General features: G+C 40.4%; 1 protein-coding gene across 4 annotated transcripts in view; it reads right to left on the reverse strand.

The window, feature by feature from the left end:
* Nucleotides 1-9,478, reverse strand: part of clstn1 (calsyntenin 1) — a 37,921-nt gene extending 28,443 nt beyond the window's left edge. For 3 of the 4 annotated variants that reach the window (XM_071475929.1, XM_071475930.1, XM_071475928.1), the window contains exon 1: nucleotides 9,217-9,478. In XM_071475929.1, the coding sequence (XP_071332030.1) occupies nucleotides 9,217-9,298 (82 nt within the window). In that variant the 5' untranslated portion in view covers nucleotides 9,299-9,478. The remainder of the gene's footprint in view (nucleotides 1-9,216) is intronic. The other variant, XM_071475931.1, reaches the window with a different exon arrangement.
* Nucleotides 9,479-26,208: the final 16,730 nt, after the last annotated feature.

Consider the following 26,208-nt stretch of genomic DNA (forward strand, 5'->3'; position numbering starts at 1 on the left):
GGTGACTGTATTTCTGGCCACAGAAATCACTGGCCTCAATATAAATATTAGATGAGGAGTCAGGATATAAATACACAGATGTAATGGGCCGGTATTCGCCTTTCACTAAATAATAGATATTAACCCTGCTGTGTCATCCTCTTCCTTTAAAAATACAACAGCAAATGAACCCTACTATATACAGTATCCAGTGCTAAATAAATTAAGACCTAATCTGGCACACACAGGCAAATTAAAAAATCCCTTAAGAAGCCTTTGAGAAATGAGTGATGTGTCAGAAGCTGGGGACAAACACACACATCAAGCCGTTACTATACGTACACAGCTGGAGGGCTACTGGACACACTTAGAGCCAGGCAACACAGTGCCCGGTATTCAGTTCTGTTATGCAGCAAATAATGCCAATGACATATAATCCTGTTATGGGATGCATCTATTTCATTCACTGACAAGGTCAAGTGATAAGCAACACATCAAGCAAAAAAATGAGGACTGTCAAAAACCAATCATTGCCAAGTTTTTATTGTGAACATCTAACAATGAGCATGATAATAATGAGAGTAATGATGTTCGGCCAACATCTGGAATCCACTTTTAAGATATCAAAATAATACACAGAGGGGGAACAGGAGCATTATGGAGAGGGGGAGGAAGGTTGAAACACAGCTGACTTCTGAGACAGCTGGACAAGGTTAAAGCACTTGATGTGACTGTATGAACCAAGCTGTGCAGACTCAAGCCATCTTCTGATCAGCTCTGTGTCTCTGCCACCTGTAATGTCCACTCTTTGAACTAGAGCGGGTATTTCAAGAGAAACAAAATGGTTCTTAAAATTATGTAGTCTTTGTCATGTATAGAAGTAGGTACAGTGAATTCTTTCCTCTCTTTGAATTGTAGGATGTTTTCCAACTACTGTATTTTCCTGTTGCTGTTTTTTTATTGCTTTGGTTTGTTCTGTTTTTTTTTTTTTGTTTTTTTTTTTAAAATAGGCACCTTTTCTGTGCCTGTCAAGTATAGAGGAAATCTATATATGTATCTATTGATATGTTGATAAATTTAAGTACACTCAGTTGCTAGTTTATTAGGTACACCTGACTAAAACTAATGCAGTCTAATACAACCTGCATTGAATGCTTCCTGCATGAAGGATATAATGATCAGTTTTTTCATGAAGTTGATTTTCAAAATCAATTTTGTGATAATTTTGGGGATGTAGTTTGTGGCCCTACTGGACTATACAATACAATTTAGTTAGCTGTATGTGTATTTATTTTTGGTATTTGAGTTTGGTTTGGAGAGGTATATTGTATATTAATTGCTATGGTTGAAATACAGTATGAAAAAGGTCATGCAGGCTTTGAATTATAGGAGCAAAATCATCATTCAAGAAATCTGCAACTAAATAGTCTTATTGGTCATTTATTCAAATAAAAGTGCCAAGCATTTGCTGGTTTGATCTTCCTAATATGAGAATGTGATGCTCTTCTTATTCAGACATGAAAGAACTGCTGGTTTAAACTGCTGGTTGGACAAGACATTTAAAGATGTCAACTTGGGTTCTAAGAAAATATAGCGGGATTTTTATTTCCGAAATCTTATAAACCAAATTAGTGATCAGTAGTCGATAATGAAAATTATTGTTAGCTGCAGCCCTGCTTTGACTCATGATCAATGATTACACATTCAGTGTTCAATCCAGGAGTCATGGACATTACTGCCTCAATAACATTGCAATATTAATGGTGAGACAAGATAGCCAGCAGTTATGCCCCCTTCAATTAATCAGAGAAACTTGCCTGACTTTTAAGGAGGGCAGGACTATGTACCATTTTCAACAAGAAGATGAGTGCTCTGTGATATAAAGCCATTTGTGGTTTGTTGTGATTACCACTGCAACTTTTGTGCTTTCCTTGCAAATGATTAACCCACAGGAAAATAAATGGTCTTGTAGAGTAAAGGCTTAATAAGCTTCAAGGCTCTTTGCATAGAACCACTGTTTTTCTCTGGATTTAATTTCAAATGGGTACATCCATCAATAACACCAATGAGCAACAATATAAAACTTGACAGCAATATTTGAGAATTCACATATTTTCTGTGGAGGCACTTCTTAAAACAGTGTGATGCCATCACAGACCTCTTTCATGACTCCTGAGGAACAGGGTAACATATTGACCATTCACATGGACACGAAGACAAAGCCCCTTTATGGTTGCTTTTACTGAGGCCTAACCCATACAGTTTGACCTATTAACCGCGAGGAAATACTTCCTGCGAGGACGTTAGAGCTACAATAGGCCGTGGTAACCCTGAGACTGAATAGGACACCTGTACACACTCTCTCCCTCCATGCAACTGCTGCAATGTTTCATCTTCATGGAGGGGGAATAAAATCATTCTGCCTCCCCAACACTTTCAAAAAGCTTTCAACATGTCCAGCTAACCCATGGAACTGCTACAGGAGAAACCAAACATAATGACATCTGAGTGTTCCCAGCCTACTGGTCACCCTGAAAGAAGCAGAGAAATACACCACAGCTGTCCGGATTGTAGCAGCATCTCTGCAGCAGATGATCAGTCTGTAATTATCGGATGAACCCTGATAATGCCTGGGAACCTCTGAGGACTTGTTGTGTAATGATGATGTTGCAGCCAAGTGTCAGGCCTGTCATGCGTTGTGAAGCTCTGCTTCCTCGATTTAGCTTATATTTTACATTTGATGGCCTGAAAGCGTTCATCTTTGACTATATGCAAATGTTGTCTACTACACTCCATTGTAAGGCTGGTTCCTCACTGAGAAAAATGTAGTTCTGTTGTGCAATAACCATTCAAATATCCTTTTGTACCCATTACCCGGTGACTGAAATCCTTATTTACTTAAGCGATTTCAGATTAAATCATAGTACCTAGCAAAAAAAAAAACCTAACAACTACTTAACTACCATACTGAGTGCAAACAGAGTGAACTGTTGTCTGCAAAAACTAGATATAAAATGTAGGCATTTTTACATATTTTAAATGAGATACTAAGCTAATAGTCAGTGTGATTTAATTTTGATTAAAAATACAAAATAACCAGGCTTTGGTGAAAATGTTTGATTAATGGCAGGCAACACAAGAGGCAGCATGGTCTACAAGAGGAGTGTGCAGGCTGTCTTATTATTGTCCCTGACTAAATAAAGCCTCTCATGGTTGTTATTCATATTTGTCCCATTAGCTGCATCAGCACACTGAAGAAAAGAGAAGCAAGTGAGTGTGCTTCAGTGATAGTCAGACCTTGAGGTTTCCAGGAAGACGAAAAAAATAATTGGAAAATTTGAAAACCTTAACATGTGATAACAAAAATACAGAAGAATATGTAAAATGTACAACTTGTACAAACTGCCTCAGAGTATGTGAGCAGTAGGCAAATCCTGCTATCGACTGTTTTTTACTATTCAATAAGCATGTACTTGTCAGAAACAGTGCTTTCCTGGCAGACAGGCGTGCTTTCAACAACAACCACAAAATGGATTCATGGCAGTTTAGAAGACAGATTCAGGACTTGGTGAAGTTAGGCAGAAATATTCAGCAGATGCATGCAGATCTGAGTCAAGCACTGACTTAAATTATGCTGGGGACTCTCTTAATTCCATGGAAGAGGAATAATCAATGGAAAATCTGCTCATGGTCTAAAACAGTGGGCACACTTCTGTGTTTGTCTTGCCTTACAAGCTCCTGAACTTGTTGACTCAAGCCACCCCCATCACAGACTGGGGACTGTTCTAGGAAGCCTTGAAGACCCTTATAGGAAGCCCAGACCTCAAGGGCCCCTCACTCCCCAAACACCCCGCTCACACAGGAGAGCCTCTCAGTTTCCCTGCCAGGCAACAACATTTGTTTGTCTTCTGCGCAATCACAACTGCCTGACAGAATGAACACACCCTGGACGACCAAAGTCCTGCCTTGAAGAGGAGGTTGGGAGTCGCAGTGCCTTGAATGCAACTCAATCACCTCTCTGTGTGAACAACACAAAAGGGCCAGTGAGAGTGAAAACAGCTGGAGCGCTGCACAGGCGCTTGGGTGTAGCTGACCTGCAGCAGGTAATGTGCTCTCTGGTTACCTGTTTCCCATGCAGCCTGAATCCTAATATGAACACACCCAAATGTGAATAGCTCTACAGAGTCAATTTTTCTCCTGGAGGCAATGAGACTCAAGGGAGGAGTTAACGCAGCCAGATAAGCTGCAGATATGGGCTAAATTAAAACCTGTATGCTCTGGTTTTTATTATTCTTTTAATAAAAATAACACAATGAGTTACTGCACCATTAGCTATTACTTTCAGAGTTAAAGTTAAAGCATTCAACTTCAATACTGACATTATGAATAAAGAAAATAGATATTTCTTTTAGCTTTGGATGGTTTATTGCAATATTATCTTCATAAAATGCTGCTATTGTAAGATCATCTAGTTAGAAAAACGTTTTACCAATTCTTTCACTAATTAATTTTAACAATACATCTAAGAAATTTTAATTCTTAACTTTTTAACATATTCTCCAATATATGATAAGTTAATAAAATGTATATATGCACACTGGTGTTTTCATGTCTGAATTTTACTTTTTGCTCTGCACTTGCAGTTCTCATGTAAATCATCAAGACCAGGGGCTCATGTGAATGTAAACCCACTTCTTGGTGGCCATCGCAGCTTCCTCGTCAGCTGGCACAATTTAATATTCACAACTGAATGACCCATTCTTGACAGTTCACTGACTCCATTCAGCCTGTGAAGTCACCAATGAGAGGAAAGTCACCACCGAACCAAATTAAGTCTAGAATTCTCATGGCCTGTCTTTCCAGCACTAAGTGGCAACTTACCAAATTGAAATACTTCAACAACTTAGCACTTTCGGAGGATTATCTCATACACACATTCTTGAGTGGCCTGAGATGCGATCCCTCAACAGTGACCACATTGTGACGTGCTTTTTCAAGATCCCAACTCTGAAGTCTGGGTCTAAAAGCCCTTTGTTCCTCTGCAGAATGTCTGAATAAATACTGAAAAATATAAGAGTTAACTTGTAGGAACATGGCCTCTGTCTAGGGCAAGTAAACTGTTATTCAGGGTAATATGGGGTAAAATGGTTGATAATGGTTCTTATCATATTCCACAGAAGAATTTTAAATCCCACTTAAATAACAATGAAAAGTTCCTTCATTAGCTCAGTCCAGATTGTGTGTTTGTTCGTAGGATCTCTCAACAAATACAAAAAAGATCTAGTGAAATTTGTCGAAACCTAGGCCATGACACAAAGAGCAAGTAATTTGGATTGACTGTGGTAACGCCACCATGCGGCCATTTATGAGGTACTTTAGGGATCATAAATCCTCTACCATGAGGTGTAGAGGCATACCCCCCCACTCCTTCATTCCCTGCATTCAGACAAACCTATGAGTGTTGATCTCATCCATTTGTGCTCTGACATATTTTCCACCATTTTACAATCTTCTGTGATAGCTTTTTAACCATTCCTCCAACAAATTTTATCCAATCATCTAAAAATACCATACATATTTTGCAGAGCCTGATGATAAAGTATTCATTTGTTCTTTGCTATTCCGTTCTGTTTCACTTTAATTGGCTGCCAATATTTAGTTGGCGTAGCCTATTTCACACTGACTGCCATAACTGTTGAATGCCTTGTGAAATCAGAATTCATAAATAAAATCAATAAAATTCATACAAAGCCCTAACATTCCCATGCAGGATTTAGGTATCTGTCAAAAATCATAGTTGCTGTCAGCCAACCAGAATAAAAATTGCCTATTTCTAGGATTATGCAGTTTCAGCAAAGGTTGTGCTGTCTGAGTCCTTTTTAGTTGCATATGTGTTCAATGACTGATGAAGTGAGACACTGAGGCAGGTGTGAAGCAGATCACTTATCAAATCAAATGAATCAAATCAAAACCACCTTGGATGATGCACTGACAACATTTAATTTTTTTTGTTTTACCAGCTGATGAAGACATGAAGTCCAGACATGCTCAAAGAGAAACATGTGAAACTGAAATAATTCACTTCCCAATGTCATCACATTATTGGCCATTAGCCAGCCCCTGTTGTTAATGATGTCACTAATATCTGAGTAAAAACAAGTCTGTAAACTGACCGAATGATGGCATACATACAGTGTTACTAGAGCTGCATGGGAGAGGCGAACAATGTGGTCATTGTCAGTTGTGTGCATCCACATACTTTCTGTTTGCCATGACATAGCAGGATGACATATGCCACACAGACTGTTAGTAGCCTGGAGGCTTAAAATGGGCTTAAATCAACAGAAGATACAAACTGTGAGCATATTCATTTCCCCAGAGTCAACCAGGTCAATGATGGCAGTCATCCTGTATTTTGATTTCTTGGATCCTTTAATCAATAGACCTATTTGGGATGAGTTTCAAAAGTCAGGAAAAAGGTTTTAACCAATATTGGTTTTTGAAGGCCGACATCAATATTGTTTTTAAAGGGAATCTGCTGATGACCATGTATAAGGGTGGGAAGGCCAGAGAAGACTATGGCTGAAATTATTATTTATATTATTATTATTTCAGGTAAATATATAAAAATGTGATAGTAGATGGTATGAATAAAGAAAAAATATATAAATATATAAATGTAAATATTTTCATGTTGTTGTGATCAGGAAGGAACCACAGGGGTATACCAAATGACAAGACAATAAATTATACTTTAAAGAGAGAAATATTGACCTGATACATTAACTGACAAGCAATTTTCAATGATCAATGGCAGGCTTCTCAAATGAATGCAAGACAAGGAGGCCTGGGCAGAAACACTTTCACCTAACCTGTGATATGTAGTTTATCCCAGCCATGTGAGCAGAGCGCATATGTTAACTCAGCAGCACACAAAGCAGGGCATCCAATTTGTTCAACTAGAATTACTTAATTCAATGATGAATGAGCCAAGAAACTTCCCATCAGCCAGCTTCTCCTTTGTCTGGCTGTGTGTGCACAGGAGAGGCTCATGCGTCTCGGCAGACCTAACGTTTGAGTCTAGAACACGAGGACACACAGCAGCTGCTCATGGTAACAGAATAAGAAACAGATCACATGGAGAGAGACTTTGAAAATAAGCGACAAAAACACCATGATGTGAAACTCCAAAAGTGTCTATTAAAAACAGCATTACAGCAGTGAGCAGCAACACCGAAGAGGCAAAAGCCTAAAACGCGTTGAAGCTTCAACAGGCCTGCCACAGACGATCCGTGTTTGCCCCAGTTTCATACGCACTGACATTTCCTTGCTGGCAGTGTGATGAATCATCTAGTGTAGGTAATGTTTTGATACACATCAAACTTCTATTGTTCCCCACAGATTATTCAAGGCTTGTTGTAGCCATGTCATCAGTGATGACAATGTTTGTGTGGGCAAATAGGTGAGGACCACAACATCCCTTCCTGATGCTTGGTCTGTTTCTGTAGTGATAACATCTAATCATTTGCAGACATCTAAACCAGCGGATTGAGGAAAAGGGGCCACTTAGGGAAAAAACCTGGGGAGTATTTGCCTCCTCGTGCTCTGCAAGGTGGCTGATATCGAGGAAGGACCGACAATAAGCAAAGCTGGACTGCAGGTGAGAAAAGGTGGCTCATGAAATAAGCGAATGACCTTTGGTTGATAAAAGATAAGCCCTCATGGTGATTTCACGGCCTTCCTTTGCTGATAAGAGCAGGGAAGTCAGCAGGTGCACTTCACAAACACACACTTGGCTACAACATAAAAAAAGCCACCTTCACACACAACCCAGGATTATCTGCTACAGGCCTTTTCCTTTTGATTGATGAAAAAAGAAATGAAGTTACTGCTCTACAAATGGACGCCTCCTGGTGCTGTGCATTCTCAGCTGCTTGACATGGCAACAGGAAAAAAATATGGCTCCTGTGCAGACTTTTATGGGACCTGACGTCCCTTCCATATTCCTTGTTTTGTTCATAGAGCATAAAATGGGTGTAGCATTAAGAGAAAACAACACACACTGGTCTCCAGCCTCGGTGACTGCCCGGGCATGCTGATATGGCTACTGACTAACATGCACCTGCCCTTACACACCCTGAAACAGGAAGCTCACACCGGGGAGTCAGTGGGCTGAGTATTACGTTAAAACACAGTGTGTAAATTCATGCAGTGAGGGAGTTCATGTCTGAGCAGTGGGCTGCTGTAAGGAGGGAGGTGGACCGCCCTGCAGCACATAAAGACATGTTTCTCCTCGGTGTGCGAGTGTCCATCGGTGACATTGTAAATGAAGAGCGCAGTTGCACTTTCTGTTCTTATATATAGTCCCTGGTCTTAAGCAGGTCCAGACCTACTGAGGGGCTTTTTACTTAAGCCTGCGATCACAGCACATTAATTTTTAAATCCACCGACAAAACGGGAGCATGTGAAGAGGATCTGCAATGCGTAGCCAACCAGGCTCCATCCTGGTGCGACCATAACGTTGCCAAACCACGCATTAGGCCTACTGATGGGGAAATAAAGCTGCGAGCTTTAATAACACTGCATTTTAAAAAAGGGGGGTAAATAACCATATCATCAGGGGCCCTCAAATCAAATATATTCAATTGCCTTTAAAAACGAGATCAGTACAGAGAGTACCAAATATGGGCAAGTTAAATGAAATTTGACAAACTCTGAAGAGGATGCAAAATATATTTAATTTAAAAAAAAAAAAAAAAAAAAAGGACTGTTAAGGAGCGACTAGATGAGACCAGCACCTAAAAATAGACTGAATGCAGATGATAGAAGGGGGTCGTTTCGTGGCCTTGATATTATCTCCAAAGTACCATAGTCTACAGCAGGTGTTAGGATAAAATCTTACACGTAGATTATACCTGTAGTTAGAATCCAATGTGTGGTTTGGGGTTGTCTAAGGTTAAAATGGACACACAAATCGCAGGATGCACTTGCTGCCGGCGGGATACTTCACGACATCCCTCCGCTGCGGCTCCGGAGCTGACCATCCCTGAACAGGTTACTGAACACGCATCCCTCTGGAGCGCACAGCCTGGTTATCGTTTCTGTTTGTTTATTACCAACCTGGAAGCTCCGGAGAACCGTCAACTTCCAGCGGCAACGTTTCCAAAGCACAAAGAAACCTGTCTGACACGCACAGGCAGACAAAACACAACGGGATATAAATCCCAGCTTAGTTACCTTTAGCTGCCTCCACCGCACATAATAGTCCGAGGACCAGTCCGACAGCGGATGCAAATCGTTTATTCCCTCGGAACCGCATCCCGACTTCGAGCTCAACCGCGACGAAATAAAAGACAACCTTCTTCTTCCCTCGTCAGTCAGGTGCAGTGTTGCTCTAACAAGAAAAATAAAATCCAGAAGATGAGTGTCGGTTACCACGGTAGCTCTAAGATGGCCGTCGTCGCCGCCGCCGCTCAGCTCTCCCCTTCAATCACCGCTCCTCTCGCAGTTTTGCAGCTTGCTGCGTTCAAGGACTGTCGGACAGTTTTAAGACACGTTCCAAACGCACTGAAACATGGATTCTTTCTTGTCATGCAGTCTTGCGTCCCATTTTATAAGTTATGTAATATCTAACCACCAAATCACAATATAAACACAATAGAGGGTGACCGTAAAAGTTTACTTAGCTGGCAATCTGAATGTATCAGGTTGGGGTTAGACCTACAAAGCCCCAGTGTAAGAATCTCAATACACTTTAATTTTAAGTATAAGTTCCTGCATGGGAGCAAAACTGGAAAAACTGGGCAAACTGGGCAACTACCCTGGGGCCCCAGAATACTAAGAAACTAGCGCTACCGGTTCTAATGTTTAATTTTCAGGGAAATGTGCATACTAAAACTGAATATCCACTGATATCATAAAAGCTGCTTTGCTACCCGAGCATGAGGTCCAGTCCTAAAGTGTTCTATGCCAAAATGTAGCTTCAACGACCTTCATTATTTTCTGTCTAATTACCACACAGCAAATCTGTATCCTTGTAGGATATGTCAGTCCGACTGTGAATGGGAGGTTTTGTTTTCTCCAGTTCTAGTGCCCAATATTATTTCAAATGAACATTGCTGCTATAAGTAGGCCTAAGCAAAATATCACTATTGCAAGATTTTAAAACACTAATGAGGGAACATACAATAAGCATGCAAATAAATTAGTTGGGTAGACCTATAAAAAATTTAAAAAAAATCTTGTGCTTATGATAAATAAAACGTGTGTTCTACTTCCGTCCTCAGACTATAAACGAATCTGGGTTTACCACATGTTTGACATGTTCTGTCTGCAGATGTCTGCTGAAGCAGCCGGGAAAATGAACATCTGTGTTTTAAAGGCTTGCTCCACTGACATGGAGCACAGTTCTTGGTGACAACTGGGGAAGAAAAGTGTACCTAAACTCACCAATGTAGTCATGGTGGTTAACTTTGACACATACTACACAACAAGGGATGCTGAATTTAATATCCAATATCATTTGTACTCAGCCAATTGGTTGATAGTGAAAACAGGACAATTATGGAAATAAGTAGAGGAAATCACTGTTACAAATACCTGACAAAGTCTGATAGGATATTGTCACAAAGCAAACAAAGCCCAAACCAAAAAGTCTGTATTTATTAAGAACCTGAATTTTACAGAGCAATTAAAGTGTTGAAAAAAAAAAAGGTTCAGTTCACCCAATACTGCTGAACAAAAGTCTGTCTCTCCTGATCTCTAAAACTGTCAACCAAAAATATCTACTATACTGGGCCTGTTTCTTTCCAGTCTTTGGCAGTTCAAGTCGGATCTACGACGTAAGGTGCTCAGAAATCGAATCTTGGGAGGAGAACCTGAAGGCAGCGTGATGGCCCGTGACGTCAGTACTGTTATTGTGGGAGCATGCAGCTAGTTTAGCACAGAGGGCTAAAACTAAGACTGAGGGCGGGGGCCAAATGCCTGCTGGCGCTACGAGGGAGTTTGTGATGATAGCAATGATCATCATTATATGAGGTGCAATTAAACACAACACTGAAGCTCAGGGGCTGACAAGGACGCTCCACGATTACTGTGTGCCTCTAATTTAATTGTAAATTTGTTTTACCACTGGTCATACTGGCTGTCATCATTAGTTGTAGGCCAGAAACGACATGTATTAGGTACCAGTCTCCACAGGTATTTCAAAGGGCTGTACAGATGTTCACATTGGAGGGTATCACTAGCAGAGAGGGGACCCATAGACAATTCTGCCCTGAGGCCCTGGGTACATAATCCAGCATAAAAATGGATATTTCAAAAAACATGACTCTACCACAATTTGACAAATTTAACTGTGGGAAACTGCTTATATGGCTCTGAAACGACAAAGTTGTTTAATCCTTTCGCCCAGGCAGCCGAGGTGGGAATTGTGTTTCTGAAGCACATCCATGCTTTAATTTTGCCCCAAGTTTATTCCACAGAGCGACTTTCAGAAATATCTCTCACAGTGAATGAGAGTTGTACCACATTTGATAAAAATGAGCATCATATTGATCATTTATGAGTTAACCACTATCCTCACCCTCCAAAACAACCAAACAACAAGTGCCTGGCGATGTGAGAATACCAAGGCCTTGAATTGCAAATGTGGGTGGGGGGTTGCTATCTAATCAACACCCTCAGATATAGATAGCACCCCTAAGGAGAAGAGGATGTGATGCAATCAGAGAGTTACTTTTGAGCATCTACATCACCGAGCAACCTTGATATGGCTGCTGCTAATGCAAATTCCGACACGTGATTTTAATCTGTTTTCTTACAAATCAGAGAGGCTTTCATGAAAAGGTCAACAGTCATGAGACCTTGCACAAGCTTTATTTTGTGTGCCATGTTAGTCCAACAGCAATGTTGCATATTTGACAATTCGCTTTCTCCCCCCAAAAAACAAAACAAACAACAAAAACATAAAAACGTGTAAATGGAAAAAACACTTTAAAATGCCCAGAAGACACTTTATGAATGTTACAAGAATAAAAGCCGGCCGTTAGACCCCAGTGCTGTCTCAATAGCAGCAATTATCCTGGAGAAACAGCAGAGAAAGGACATAGTTGTGTGAGGCCACAATTAAATGATGGGTCTATAAACAGGGACAGTCTATGGGCATCAGGGCAGCAGCAGATCTGAAGCACAGTGCCTGTTTGTTTCCAGTTTGGCAACACATGAAGTGGCCCTAGAGAAAGTGGAAGCTCCCCCCCCCCCCCCCCCCCCCCCCCCCCCCCCCCCCCCCCCCCCTCACAGATGTCCAGCACTCTGGGGAGGAGACAGAATGACTATTATCATTCCTCTGGGGGACAATGGCAGGCAATAGGAGGGTTCATTGGATAGGTGTGAAACATCAGTGAATGATCAGAAACGTGTTACTTCCTCCAGACCATCTCACCCACTGCTGTGAGTGACTGCTATTCTGTAGGGATTTCTATGGTTTGTTGTCTGCTGTGAACACAGGTTTATTGGCATTTCACTTTCTACTTTACAGTTTGTAAACTGTAGTGGGGTTTTTGTGAACAGCTTCAGAAATGAATGAGTTTTTATAATAATTCTATGAAGCTGTCCTCCTCAACACATTGTTTCAACACTCTGAATGGCACATAAAGGGTCGGTCCACCCCCAAATTACAAAGAGATATTTTTCTACTTACACCATGCAGTATTTAGCAATGGAATAACTTTCATTGTTTTGTCCCCCAGATTCTGAATGATCTGTCTCTGAGATTTTAGCCTCCACCTCTATACAGCAGAACAGAATCCTAATTCATTTTTTAATTCATCAAAATCCCAGTTACATCAAATGCTCCACAGATCTGAGTGTGAACAATTTTTTATTGGAACTAGGTTCTGCTGAAGAGACACTCCCTATTACAGTCAAACTATGAAACTGAAAGTTTTTTTGTAATTTGGGTGAACTGAACCTTTAAGTAATTCGTAGTCAGATATATTTACAAACAAATGCAACTCAAACTTTTTACGTAAAAGATAAAAGAGTAATAATGATAAAAAGAAAATGATTCAGTTACGAATTTCATACAAGTATAAGGTTTTGAGCCCCAGTTACATTTAAAAATTATTGCAGCTGCAATAATTTGTCAATTAATCAATGAACAGAAAATCATTTTGGGTGTAAGAATCATGTGTGTGTGTGTGTGAGTGTGAGTGAATAAAGGGGTGGGGGCTTGTTTTATTGCTTCTATTCTGTAAAGCACTTTGTATTACATCTTTTGTATGAAAAGTGCTATACAAATAAAGTCTGATTGATTGATTATTTTTAGAATACCTATAACATTACATCATAGCTAGCTAGCTATGATAGATAGAATTATCTGTGAATCAATGAATTATCTGAACTAACAGCGCTGTTGTCCTCCGTTTCATGGCTGCTCAGGATGAAAAAGAACCTGCCATCCATCTCAGAGACTGAGCTCAAGCCCCCAGACATGGATTTGGGGATTAGATACACCACATTATTAGGATGGTCGAAGGTCATGAATGCCTGATGGCGTCTCACATTATTCAAAATCCTTCCACCTCAGTTTCCATCCTTCTCCCTCACTTCTAACGCTCTGCCAGTATGGACAGAGGACGGATACTCTGAGGGTTGAACATATTCAGTCACGTTGTTGGAGACGTTACTGCGGGCTGCAGTCATGGTGGGTGGTTGGCAGTAGACAGAGCAAGAAAAAGAATTTGCTATCATGGGAATCAAAGTGGTTGTGACCATTAAACGCCACAGCCTTTCAGTATTCTCTTTCCTGTCTCATGTCTAGACTGCAGCTTGTGTCATTAGCTACTGCAATTTTTTGGTTTTCCTTTTCCAGAAGCAGGAAAAGTAGGAATTCCATTATCTATTCTTCTTTAGGCACAGACTTTACTTGGGATAATTGAGCAGACGGTGATTGTTTGGAGAATCCAAGGCTTTTTAGAATGACTTTCTTACATTTTATTTTATATTAATCATGTGTACAGACCAAACTATTTGTTTATTGGTGTCTTTTTCACTAAAGAGCTGCATACTTTTGAGAAAGTGTCCCAGTATTTAATCAGCCTAAGGGAAGCACACAGAAAAGTTCTTTCAGAGGATTATAGCTCTGCATGTCAATTGGCCTTCATTTTTCATTCACTCTCGGTTTCTCTATCTGATGATCAAAAATATATCCTGTGCGTCGCTTCATAAATTTATAAAACACAATTTTCAGTGAGCATTTTTTTGGAAAGATTAATTCTATATACGGTGAGAATTCAATCTTTTTTTCTGCTTCAGCATGGATGTCTCCTTGACTTTGCTCATGAATACATTTTTTAAATCCATGGCTGGGGGAAATTAAATCTCACATTAGAAGTTCTGGATGTTATCAAGTTCTTTCGCAGGAAATTTTTTAAGCCAATGGGTCTGTATGTGCAGCAGTCTGGCCAGCAAATCAAACAGGCAACCGAAGCTGCGCACCTTTAAAAGCTGCCCTTGCCGTCTAATTCATTCATTTTCTGCAGGTGACATTTAGAACTTACCCTTGGTGATTGATTCCCTTCCACCTAAGCTGCTTTCATTTATCTTACATCCTCATAGGCATTCATTAATTACAGGTTCATCCACCATTTACAAACACTGTCACTATGAATGCCCTGAAAACACCCTGTCAGATGTCTTTTCTTAAACTAATCCCATTCTCATTCATCAGAACCTATATTATAAATCCTGTCAGTGTATGTAAGATGGACCACAATTACGGTTGGATGATACAGCAATAAAATGACTCACAGGCAGGTTTGGCATGTGTAACAGATGAGGCCTTTTATTCATCCCTCTTCAGGAGCAAGCATCACCCAGCATCAGACCAGCAACACACAAGTTGTTAAAATGGCGCCTTTTTATGCTGTGTATTGGCTGATGACCTCGGGAGACTCCACTCACAGGGATCCAGTGCCTGCTCACATATTAACACACCTTTCTTTTCTTACAACCACACACACACACACACACGTATCCTCACACCCCCATACACATATTCACCTCCCCACTACCAAACGAAACAAAACCCCACATTTCATCTACTACAATAAAATACACATCTCTAAACCACCCCACACCAATTTACACTTGGTTACCCCCGGAACTATAAAACATGGGGTCCGTTGTCTGGGGAAGCCTTTTGCCCAAACACCCTGAAGACAAAGAGACTGGTGAGTAGTTAACACACTTTATGCTCCCTCATTGCACCTTCATACACTTATTGCACATACTACACATTACATCAACCATTGCATTCTTTTGGCTCAACTCTAAGCTCATTGTTTTATTCCTTAAAACATGGCTGCACATTTACTCCCATGTCCCTCTCTTTCAGGTGGAGCTGCGTGGCCTACACAGCACCTGCCATCCAATCACAATTAAAAAGGACAATAACTATGGAGACAAATATTCCAATCATCAATAGTGCAAAGTCTAGCCATACAAATGTGCAAAATGTATTGTGCAAATCTTCAATAAAGTGCTGTTGCTCCTATTAAAGTGCTTGTGCAATTATTGAAGTGCATGTGTTTCCATACCCCTAACAGTCAAAAGTGCATGGTGCCATATTCACAAAGTCAGGTGATGAAGCGCTCTTCATCACAGTGTAACAGGCGAGTTTTTGCAGCTCACTGCAGGAGACAAGAAATCTATTTATTTTCCCTGTTTGTTTCATTTCCATATTGATGCTATGCAGAATCCTGGTTGTCTATTTTGGTTTATGAACAAAGAAACAGTTGGAACAAATGTTGTCTGATGTAGACAGCTGTGATCCATATCTCATACCTCCTGTATGCACTTTAAATCCCAACCTCCTCATCAAACCCTGTCTGAAAAAGAAATATACATTTTCACAAAAAAAACCCCAAAACTTTACTATTATGTTGTGGCACTCTATGGCTTGTGAAGTAACCTTGGGGTATTCTATGGCCCTCTTGGTTGTCAACTGCCAGCAATTTCAGCTGTCTCTCAAGTCCCATTGTTACTGATGTAAGGCCAGGACACTAAAAGCACATAGCAAGAGTGGGAATCTGACAGATGGAGGCTTGATAATCTCACAGTATACTTCAGTCCTCTCTATAGGGCTCAAGAGCCCGGCAGATTAAGCTTTCAGTCAGCACCTTCATTTGTATCCATATTCATGACAGTCATATTTTATCAGATGTCATACATCCTTTATTTCATTTGCAGTCATTATGTACGTCTGAAACAGAATATAAAAGCAGAGTTTGTGAATGAAAATGTTATTTTCCACCAGTGTTTGGTGGATTCCTCCAGATGGGCATCAGGTTGCACAGAGGAATAGATGTAATGATTTTGATGTTGTTGTTTTAAGACCTTGACCTCTGACCCCCACAGAAGGTCAACTCTGACATGCCATGTGGAGGGTTCATACTGTGGGTCAAGCTGGTGTCAAACTCTCACCTCCTCAGCTTTATTGCCTCAGAGAGTTTAGGGAGGGGACACTGACATGGCTGTCACTACGAGTCCAATCATTCATCTGAGATAGGCAGGGGTTTTTGGCTCCTTGGAAGCTCCCATTTTTAACACTAACAATCAGGGCCCTGGGAATAGCAGCTGATGATATACACATGTTGGACATTGAAGAGTTGCTGTGTTGAAATATAAATGAAGTAGTAGCAAGAAAATTATACATATGGTGCTTTAGATCAGTGATTCCCAACACCGGTAGGCTACTTATAACCCAGGAGGATACATCAGCTGCTATGGAGGATTTAGAAAGATTGTTGAGCAGCTCAACTAATTTTACCCCATAGGAATTACAATTTGATTTAAAAAAAAATGTATCCACAAATTGCTGAGTCAATAAAAGTAATGGACCAATTGTTGTAAAAGTATAGCTAAAAGTAGTAGATAAATGGTTTGTTAGTGAAAAGTAATGAAAAAATGTTAGTGAAAAGTAATGGGCCAAAAGTGGTAGATAAATGGTTAGTTTGTGAAAGGTAGCCTAATGAATAATTAGTTAGCTAAACGTAATGGATAAATGTTAGTTAGCTAAAAGTAATAGATAAATGTTAGTTAGCTAAAAGTAATAGATAAATGGTTAGTTAGTGAAAAGTATGAATAAATGTTAGTTAAAAGTAATGATTGTTAGTTAGCTAAAAGTAATAGACATGGTCACTTAGTTAATGGATAAATGTCAGTTGGCTCTTAGTAATGGATACATGGTTGAAATAACTAACAATAATGGATAAATCGTGGATTGGTGATCCAAAAAGTAATGAATGGTTGAAATTAAATCCAGCTTCCTCCACTTGATGAGGTAGTAGCAGAAAGGAAAACTTGTCCAAACTCACCTATATAATGAGAGTTAACTTGTATGAAAAAAAAAAAAAATTACAGTATCCCCTTTTACACAATCAATAATGTTAAATACCATCCAGTTTAAAATCAATTCAAATACTTCAGTAAAAATCACGTGTGGTGTCGACTTCAGTTCATCTGACAGGGCTGTCAGGTTGGGAACCACTGCTCAAATCTCTCTGCAAATCTCTGTCTTGTTTTCATTGAACAAACTTGACACACACAAAAAAACTTGTGAACACCCACACACCGGATAAAGCTAATAACACAGACACAGACTCAGGACACATTGCCCACCCATTGTAACAACCCCCTAGTTGATGTCTGTGATTAAAATCATGTTTATGTATGGGAAAACCTGCTGTCCAGACAGCGGAAGTGAGCAGTCTGCCCCCTCATTACCCTTGAAGGAGGCTCATATGGCGAGTGGGTGATATTAAAGTGGAGGAGGTTAAAAATGGCTTTGAGCCAGTGTGTGGCTCCGTCGTCTCTGACTGAGTGTGCAGTGTATCTGGGAACGTGCTGACCCAGATGCTGAACTGGCCTAGACAACAAAAATCATATCATATCTGAGCAAAACCAAGCCAGTCCAGAAAGATCCCCTCACTGTCTTTCAAATGTTTATGTAAGAGTTAGATACTGTTTTGCCCAGATTTTCTTCTTTCCCCATATGAAATCACAAGGTCTTATGATTTGTTCTCTTCCTGCTTGAAACAGCAGCTGATCCCCTCCTGTGATATTAAGCTGGAGGTTAGTGCAAACTGACCTCTGGTCTGTCTGAGAGTTCAGACTCATAAACAGACTTGAATCTGTTCTTATAACATTAAAAGAGTAAATCACACAGACATATCAGGGTCTCTGCAGTCAGCTTATTTAGGCTCAGGTCCCATTATAGTGTTTGTATCCTGCTCCCTAGCTGCTCATAATTATGTTGTTAGCCTGCTATTAACCGAGATCAGTGATTATTAACCGGCCAGGTCAGTGCTGCAGACGGGGGAACAATTGAAATACCCCTGGTCACACTCCCTCACCCACTAAAAACTAGAGCAAACAGAAATGATTTTGATCTTTGGTAAAGCACGACACATGATCTTCTGGCTTGTCATGTGGGATTATTTTTAGAGGTCTTTCAGCCCCTTTATAAAAAAAGTCTCTAGCTCAGCTTATCAGAATCAACACATCAGCACTGTGCAAAGCTCAGGAAGGTGGAAAGCTGCTCCTAATGCATCCATTTGAGTAATTATGTTCATTCATTACAGATTTTGTTGAGCTGTGGTTTCCTTACAAAAGTCTGACTCTTGTCCAAGTTAGACAGCTGGTGATGCACTTCCTGATTACACCAGGAGATTCAATGCACCATGGGATATTTGACTGGCTGATAGAAATTTTCCGTTAATTAAAAAAACAATGTACATACAATAAACAACAGAGATAGTAACACTGGGCAAAGACATCCAAGCTCCTGTCATAATATAAATCAGGCTACATATGACTGAGGATCTGGTCTTTTCAAGACCAATTTAAATATGTAATGTGATCATTAGGCTGATTATTTCAGTTTGCTGCAACTTAATAAAGAAATGTGATTTACATTTTATACTTTCAAAACAAAACAGTGTAAAATCTGACAAAAACAATTTCAACTCAACAGCCACTTATTGGCTCTGAGCTTCATACCAGATCATAAGGCATTCATTCATAGCACTAACAGTACTCCTTGTCTGTGTTCACCAACAGTTAGGCATAAAACTTCCTCTGATGAAGACTGTGTCAATCTGCCATTTCCAAGCTAAAGACAGCTTCCACACTTTAAAAGTTTTTATATTCTAGTGGAACTGCTATGAGTGGCCTTCAAGACGAAGTCTGATGTTATGTTATATTTTTCAACAATAAACTGATTCTAATAACAAATCTAAACTTTCCTTGTTAATGCACCAGACGTGTATTAATCTGTGGCTGAAAATAGTCCCCATCAAATATAGTATTTACCCTGCTTTATGCTTGAGTAATGGTTGCAACCAAAAACCACAATTTCCTGCTGTTTCATGTCTGAGGTCACAAAACGACCCTATATATTTGTGACCTGTTTTTAAAAATGTTATGTCCTCAGCAGAACAAATGGGCTGAGAACCATAGACAAGCTGAGGAAGTCAGAAAGCACTGAGGACAATCAATTGTTAGTTTTAATGTTTTCATGGGATTCATATACTTCATATCCTTTGATCAGTAAAAAGTAGTTCCGTAAATACACTGTGTGTCCATCGGTGTGCAGCCACTGAAGGGGTGTGTTAAATGCAGGTATCAACTGACTTAGTGAACACTACAATATGTATTATTCAGCATTACAGTACATTACTGGCACACGTTATCTCAGAAGTAATTCAGCGTATGTACGTATGTATTCATAGAGCAGGATAGAAGTTTTGCATGAATAAATCCCATGATGCATTATCTCCTGTGAGGAAGCAGGAGATTTTGGCCGCTGCATGTTAATGGGGCGGATTAAGGTATTATTCAGTTGAACCCCCCCCCCCCCCCCCCCCCTCTCTCTCTCTCTTTCCACATGACCTTTTAATTATTGATTTTCAACTTGGTTGGCCTCATCTCTCCTCTTATCTTTCTCCTTCCTCCCCTTTATCACACTTAACTTTTTCCTCCAACACAAAATCCCTCTCGACAGCCACATGCACGCACACACACAGAAACATTTATGATCGCATACACACACACACACACACACACACACACACTCATCTTTTCTCTCCTGCTCGCTTCTCCCTCCTCTGTTTCTCCCTGATTTGTCTCCATATTAAAATGCGTGGCTGCTGGCCGCTAGCTGCAGTGTCAGCAGGGGGGAATGTGGAAGGTAATTCATACCAGGCTGTCACCCAGGTTGGAGGTGAGCGAGCGTTCCTCTTCCCCAAGGAGACAGCCAGAAATGAGCCCAGCAGAGAAGCTTGGAGGCATCAATAATCCAACGCCTCTCCCTGCACTAACGACAGCCTCATGCAGTCTCATTAAACGCTGTGTGGTCCTTGTGCTGCTATATTTGTACAGTTGGAGCACAGATTGAGATGAATGAGATATCTCTTTTCCCCTTAAGAGCACACCCCTGCAGTTATAGATATGAATGAATAGTATAATTCAGTCAAAAACGCATATTTTACTGTGGAGACATTGCAACAACCCTCTTGATGAGATGCGATTCCTACTCAGGGATGTCCGTTTGTGGAGAGCCCTCTGTGTGTTTTCACCCATGACAGGTTTGGATATATTTTCCATGAAGCACCAGCCCAGCCCTGTGGGACACTACTGTAAATAGGCTGTCACAGCTCTCATTGGGGCTTTGTTAAGAAACCTAGGAGGACACACACACACAGAAAAATACAGCTACACTGTGACATACCCAGTGATATACAAACAGAGAAAAATACGGATCCACAGACATGTACATTCTGTGCATACCACTTTCAAAAATCTCATCAGGGACGAAGAGATGGCTGGTTAGGGTTCTTGAAAATGGTTGTATAAACTCCAAGTCTGTAATTGGTTTTCAACCCCATAAAGGAGCTTGTAATTCAGCAACTATAATTAAAAACACCAAAATTGGAATAACGAGCTTTTCATTACACAGTGCACACATACTGACACACAAAAGGAAATACATAAGCATGCACACCTTTACTGACAACATCTATTCCCTAACCTTTAACCTCTGACCTAAATGTAACCCTAATTCTAACCATAACCCCGCAAAAAAGATGTGCTGAGGGGGGAGGTTGAGTACACTGCCCTTGTAGATTCATATAGGAACACAAACTAACAAGCGTTCATGCCTGCCAGTCCACTGCTAGGATACTGGCACAGTTCAAAATAGGCATTTACAAACACCCAAAAATGGCTCCCAGCTCCATTCCTCCTGTCTGTATCACCCTCAGGATAATTCTGTCCTGGGTATTCTAGGAATCTGTCTCAGGACAAGATAATCCAGGGACAGCTGCTCTCTAATTTTAAGTGGAGGGCCCAAGGATACGGTTGTCACAGAGAGAACTGAGAGCCTGTGGATGTTAAAAAGCTGCATGGTGCATGTGCAGGGCAGAATCTCATTCCACTTGCTTCTATGACACATTATTCTCAAGGCTCCCACGGAGGTCAGGACCTGATCTCAAGGCAGAGCGTGAACTGACAGTCAATTCATGATTCACTCATTTCACTCACTATTTCATCTATTGTTGCCATGGCAACAGCACCTGCAGACAGATGAAAGCATACACAGTGACACCTCCTCTGTGTCATGATTGAAGGGTGTGTGTATTGTCAAATGTGAAAATACATTGTTTATACAGTGCCTCAATAAAGAAACAGCAGTTTTTGCGTGTTCGTGTTTGTGTGTGGGGTTTATGCACATGCCAACCCCTGCAGATAATCAGCTGGTAAAGTTTTCATCAGTCACTAATATCTGCATCATCATCTGACGATAACAGGTGCTGCTGGTTGGTGCTGCTGCTGTGTCAGTCATCAATTACACGCTTGCATAAGACCCAGTTGGTTCATTATTGTGCATCAACATCAGCCTATTGATGCACTGAAATGCCTTGGCAGTGCCGGTTCTCTTCCATTCATGCCAATAAAGCTTTGGGAATTAGTATTGACATATGCATTTGCAAATTCTTACGTGGAGGTCATAAAGGGCGTTGCTATGAGCAGCTTGAGGGGCTGTCCTTTAACCGGAGAGCTGGTGTGCAGGCTGGTGTGTCTGCAAACAGCCATCATGCTTCAGGGTCCTCAAACAAAAAACTGTAGGGCGCTGCTCTGCAGATGACCCTGACCTCTTGTGCCTGTGGAGGAAGGCGAACAGAAAGGGATAATGATGTCAGCAAGAGCTCAAAAATAAATACTGTGTATATGTGGAGCGTGGAGGCAGATATAACAGTGTGTTTTTTAAATCAGTGATATCATGTAACACAGCAACAGGAGGTTGATCATATATCTGTAAGAAACAATAACATGTGTCCATGCAATAAATACAAGCTTTGTGGTGCTGACAAAATGTTGTTGATGCTTTGACAAAACAATCATTTCTGAGGCGGTAGTTTGTGGTGTTGTCATTTTTATGGTTGTTATTGTTTTGTACACTTGTTACTTTTGCCCATTGTCTGTATGTGTAGTTGGACAGACAGAAAACAGTAGCTATGGCGACAGTCAGTGGCAGTGATGGTAATGTTTTTCAGTTAAAGCTACTGTAAGTGGAGTGTAAAATTATGAGTCTGGAAAAGCTTTCCTGTGGTTTTATGACTTTTTAAAACAATCAAACAAACAACAACAACAACGAATGCAACACAGAAAAAAAGGACATTGTGCAGCTACAAAGCAGAAACATTGTAGAGCAAAGTAATATATGTATCTGCTCTGTCTTTTGATTTGTTTTGTTCTGTTTTGTTTAGGGTGGATTTTTACTTCTTGTGCTAAAATGAAGTTCACAACATCCTCACCATCTCACAAACATACTTTTAGGAGCAATTCTGGATTACAATGTGTGAAATAAATGTAACTCCCCTGGGAACACAAAGACCAAGGATCACTGTTTGAGTTTTAGTTTGTGATGATTTCAGTTTTCAAATTTGTTTGGTGATAAGAACCATTCAAGAACAACTGAAATTATAAAAGGCAGCTCCTGAATTATATGGCATCAGACCACAACAGAAGTTATCCCATTGTACTTTTCAAATAGGGCAGGTCTAGACCACATTTTTCCTCTACTACGATGGCAAACCAGTTGCTCTCCCATAGTAGACATTTGGACTGCAATGGTAGGGAAGCACTCTGGGCTCAGGGTGGGTGGCTATCTGCCTCAACTGGTTATAGGATAGGTTCACAGTTCTTAAAGTCTGCTTTAAAACCACACTGACAAGCCCATATGTATGTTGAAAATGTTATTGGTCTCTGTAATTGCTCCTGTTGTCCTCACTGGCCACAAAGAGATTGCCTCCTAAACTGATTTCAGTTTAAGTGATAGGGGACATAACCCAGAGTCCTTGTTTTGTGTAGAAATGCATTCTTCAGGTCAGCCAAGGCTTTAGCAGTTTTAAATGTCAAATCAAGTGGATGTCTAGTGTTAAAATCTCTCTTTGTGCTTCCATAGACATAAATAGCATTTCCTTGAGAGCTATGACAGAGGCATAGTAATACAAAGCAGGTACTAAAAAGACTGTAACTTGGGCAGATATCTGCTTGATTTGTATAATTCAGTATGCTGAAGCCTCATTTAGCTGTAGCTGAAAATTAGAAGTCATTTACACAAGACAAGCTCTGAGGATTTTGTCCCTCATCTCTTACACTGAAACCGCTTAAGGAGGGCAAGTCTTTGTGACCAGTACGGACAGAAGGAACAAGTAAACCTTTAGGGAAGCCAGTAAACCTTTCAGTGTATGTGGGCAGGACTGATTCAAAAAATACGAACATAACCTTAATACCTTTATTATTTTAGTTAGCATTATGCTTACAGCTGGCGTATTCCTAAATATATTTTTGTTTAAGCAGATTACCCCAAACCACCTGACACAGCAAACCTGCAGCGGGGGCACAAGCACAGGTGGAGTGGTTAGCTTTTTGGCAGAGTTTTTCCAATTCAAGGGTTTAAGGATATTGGATATGTAACAGTCAATTATACAGTGGTACCATGTGTGACAATGTAAATTATACAGTATATATATATATATATATATATATGTAGGGTTATAATTACACAAAAATCTGTATTAATAGTTGTAGCATGACATATTAGCCCTCCAGAGTCAATATATGGAATGTTTGAGACTCTGTTGAGTGTTTGAATGTTTGAGTTTCTGTATCCCTACGTGCACTTCTGTGGGGTCTCTGCTATAAAGTGGGGTCTCCCGCCTTTACCTCTCCCCAATTGCTTTTGTACTTCGTGGGAGAAGTGAGCAACGACATTGTGATCACAGTAATTTCCATGTTTTCACAATTGACGGGAGGATTTTGCTATTGACCTCTTTGTCAGAAAAGAGAGATCACACACTAACTGGTTACATCTGTCCAGATTGCGATTTTTAGATATTGGGCAAAATGTAATACAGCCTGCAACGGAGTTCATTTATGCTGTTGGTAGCAGGTTAATCTGGTCCTGATTATGAGGCTGGAGTACATACAGTCCAATTTCACAAATTACTTCTGCCTCCTCAATTCACCTCAGATTGGTTTGACCGGTGAGCAGAAAAAGGTCAGTAATATTCCCTCAGCAGTCAGCAGTGTCTGCTCTGCCTACACTGCGAGCTAACAGTTAACAATGTGAGAGCAGGACAGCAGCCTATAGGCTACTGACAGACTGTTGTAGTGGTGTGATGGATGTCTGCTCTGCCAACTCCTGCTGAGAACGCTGAGTCATTCTACACATTCCCAGCATTCAGCGAGACGCTGCACCAGCTTCACCGCTCCAATTATTTATTGGGGGTCAAAGTCCACGAAGTGCTCAGCTCCTCAGTGGGTCACAATATACTTTACCCTGCTTTTTAATGGTCTGGTTTGAAGCACTTCAACAGTTCATCCCTTTCATACCCTGAGTTTCAATAGGAGACATGGGTCATACAAACACACTCAGATTTGTTTGTCTCTGAGAACATATTGATGAGTTTATGTTTTCGGTTTACAAACAGAGTAATGGTAATAAATACAGTTCAGCATCTGTTTCATTAATCACTGCCAGAGCTGCTGCTGGCTGTGCATCTTTCTTTTCCCTGCCCAACCTCCTCAGGGAGGAATTTTATCACTTTAAGGTTCAGCTATTTGAAATCCTTCAGCAGTAGGGGACTTAAAATGAGGAAGTTTGTCGAATCTTAATCTCAATTAACTCTAGTTGAAAAAAAGAGCCCTTCAATGTCAAAAAAGACAAAACTTTACCAAAATGACACATCAGCCAAAAAAACTAAATTGTATTGTGAATTCCCATCGAGCTTTCATGTTTGAGTTGCTGCTGCAGTTGACTGCAGCACTTGTGTTATGGCTGTAGTTGGAGCCTCTCTAAACAGCGTCTAACTATATGCTGTTTCTGCAGCGACAGCAGTCAGTCATGCTTATTTCAGTCGACATGATGCATGCTTCAGACCTGATGCCACAGCCAGAATCTGTTTATTATGACAGCTAGCAACAGGCCTGGCTTGATATTTATTTAGAGGGTAGAGCGGAAACTCGTGCGAATGATTCATGAATAGTAATTACATTTCTAACATTTGGTCTGTTTATACTTGCACACAGCATAGATTTGTGACATTTCCAGAGCGCCTAGATTTGTTTTTTCAGCACCTGGCAAATTTTACAGAATCACAAAAAAATGTTACACAGACTTTGATGGAAAACAACATAAATATTTATTTTATTTAATTTTTTAAATAATAATCAGTTTTCTTTGTTAATTTCTATTATTACCATAAAAATAAGACTATTTTTTAAATGTCAGTGTAAGTTTTAGGTTTAGGTTTTAGGTTTTCTCCACCAAGAGAGAGTGTCTGAAATTCTTCCCACAATACTCGCCTCTTCACATGTGTCATTTGAAAAAATGATGACATCTCCGTACAATTTGCCTACGCACTGTATCATATATAAGAAATAAATCTCACTCAGCAGGAACATTGGAGTGAGAATCCTGGAGGTGGACAGGTATGTTGATCCTCAGAGTGTATTGTGGAAATAAGCTTCTGTCAAAGTGATATCACAGCCAGGAAGAGCTGGAGCAGATGGCTGGAGTCAGTACGCCTTCAGAGGAGCAGTGTGCCGTAACACGGGGTGGAGGCTGAACATCTCTCTTTCTCTTATGGCCTGTGGTTGATG

The sequence above is a fragment of the Trachinotus anak genome, unplaced genomic scaffold (genome assembly GCF_046630095.1).
Source record: "Trachinotus anak isolate AG129_WGS33_773 ecotype Australia unplaced genomic scaffold, CSIRO_AGI_Tana_v1 ptg000004l, whole genome shotgun sequence".
NCBI classification, from domain to species: Eukaryota; Metazoa; Chordata; class Actinopteri; order Carangiformes; family Carangidae; genus Trachinotus; species Trachinotus anak.